The following is a 670-nucleotide window of genomic DNA, read 5'->3' as shown; positions in this document are numbered from 1 at the left end:
TAGACAGCAACCCGGTACACCTTGAAGCCCTGGAGTTTTCCAGGAAAGAACAAACACAATTGACATGCGTCCTCCAAATCCAACCGATCAACAATACAGTGTGAAGAAGACCTGGGAAAACATGCTGAAGGGAGAAAGTGTATCTTACCTTAAGTATCTGGTCGTGAGGTTTTAGTCCTCTCTTGCTGGCAGCTCCACCTTCGCTAACCCGTGTTATGACAATACCGTCTGAGGCATTCTTGTTACTTTTCTCAGGCTGTCAACGAGACGAAAGATAACATGATTAACATTCAGTAAATGTCCATTATACATTGCGAACAACAAATAGCATCACCATCATCATCATCATCATCATAATCATCATCACCATCACTGTCATCATCATCATCATCGTCGTCGTCGTCGTCATCATCATCATCATCACTAACGGTACAAAGAACAAGAAAAGCAACAAGAGTTGTACCATGAACATCGACAACAACATCAACATTATCTTGGAGATTATCAACGTCAGTAATATCTCACAAGCATCATATCTGTCTGTTCGTCCATCCATCCATCCATCCATTCATCCATCCATCTATTCCCTCCTTTATATTGTCGTGATTAATAACATATTCTCGTATATTCCATCTTCTGTCTTTCATTTGTTATATATATATATATATAT

General features: G+C 39.4%; 1 protein-coding gene across 3 annotated transcripts in view; it reads right to left on the bottom strand.

The window, feature by feature from the left end:
• Nucleotides 1-670, bottom strand: part of LOC106879078 (E3 ubiquitin-protein ligase PDZRN3-B) — a 768,027-nt gene that overhangs the window by 565,455 nt on the left and 201,902 nt on the right. For all 3 annotated transcript variants that reach the window (XM_052968369.1, XM_052968370.1, XM_052968371.1), the window contains exon 3: nt 149-256. In XM_052968369.1, coding sequence (XP_052824329.1) covers nt 149-256 — 108 coding nt within the window. The remainder of the gene's footprint in view (nt 1-148; nt 257-670) is intronic.

The sequence above is a fragment of the Octopus bimaculoides genome, chromosome 5 (assembly GCF_001194135.2).
Source record: "Octopus bimaculoides isolate UCB-OBI-ISO-001 chromosome 5, ASM119413v2, whole genome shotgun sequence".
Taxonomy (NCBI): Eukaryota; Metazoa; Mollusca; class Cephalopoda; order Octopoda; family Octopodidae; genus Octopus; species Octopus bimaculoides.
Note: the sequence above shows the minus strand (reverse complement) of the source record. Positions and strands in the feature narration are given on the sequence as shown.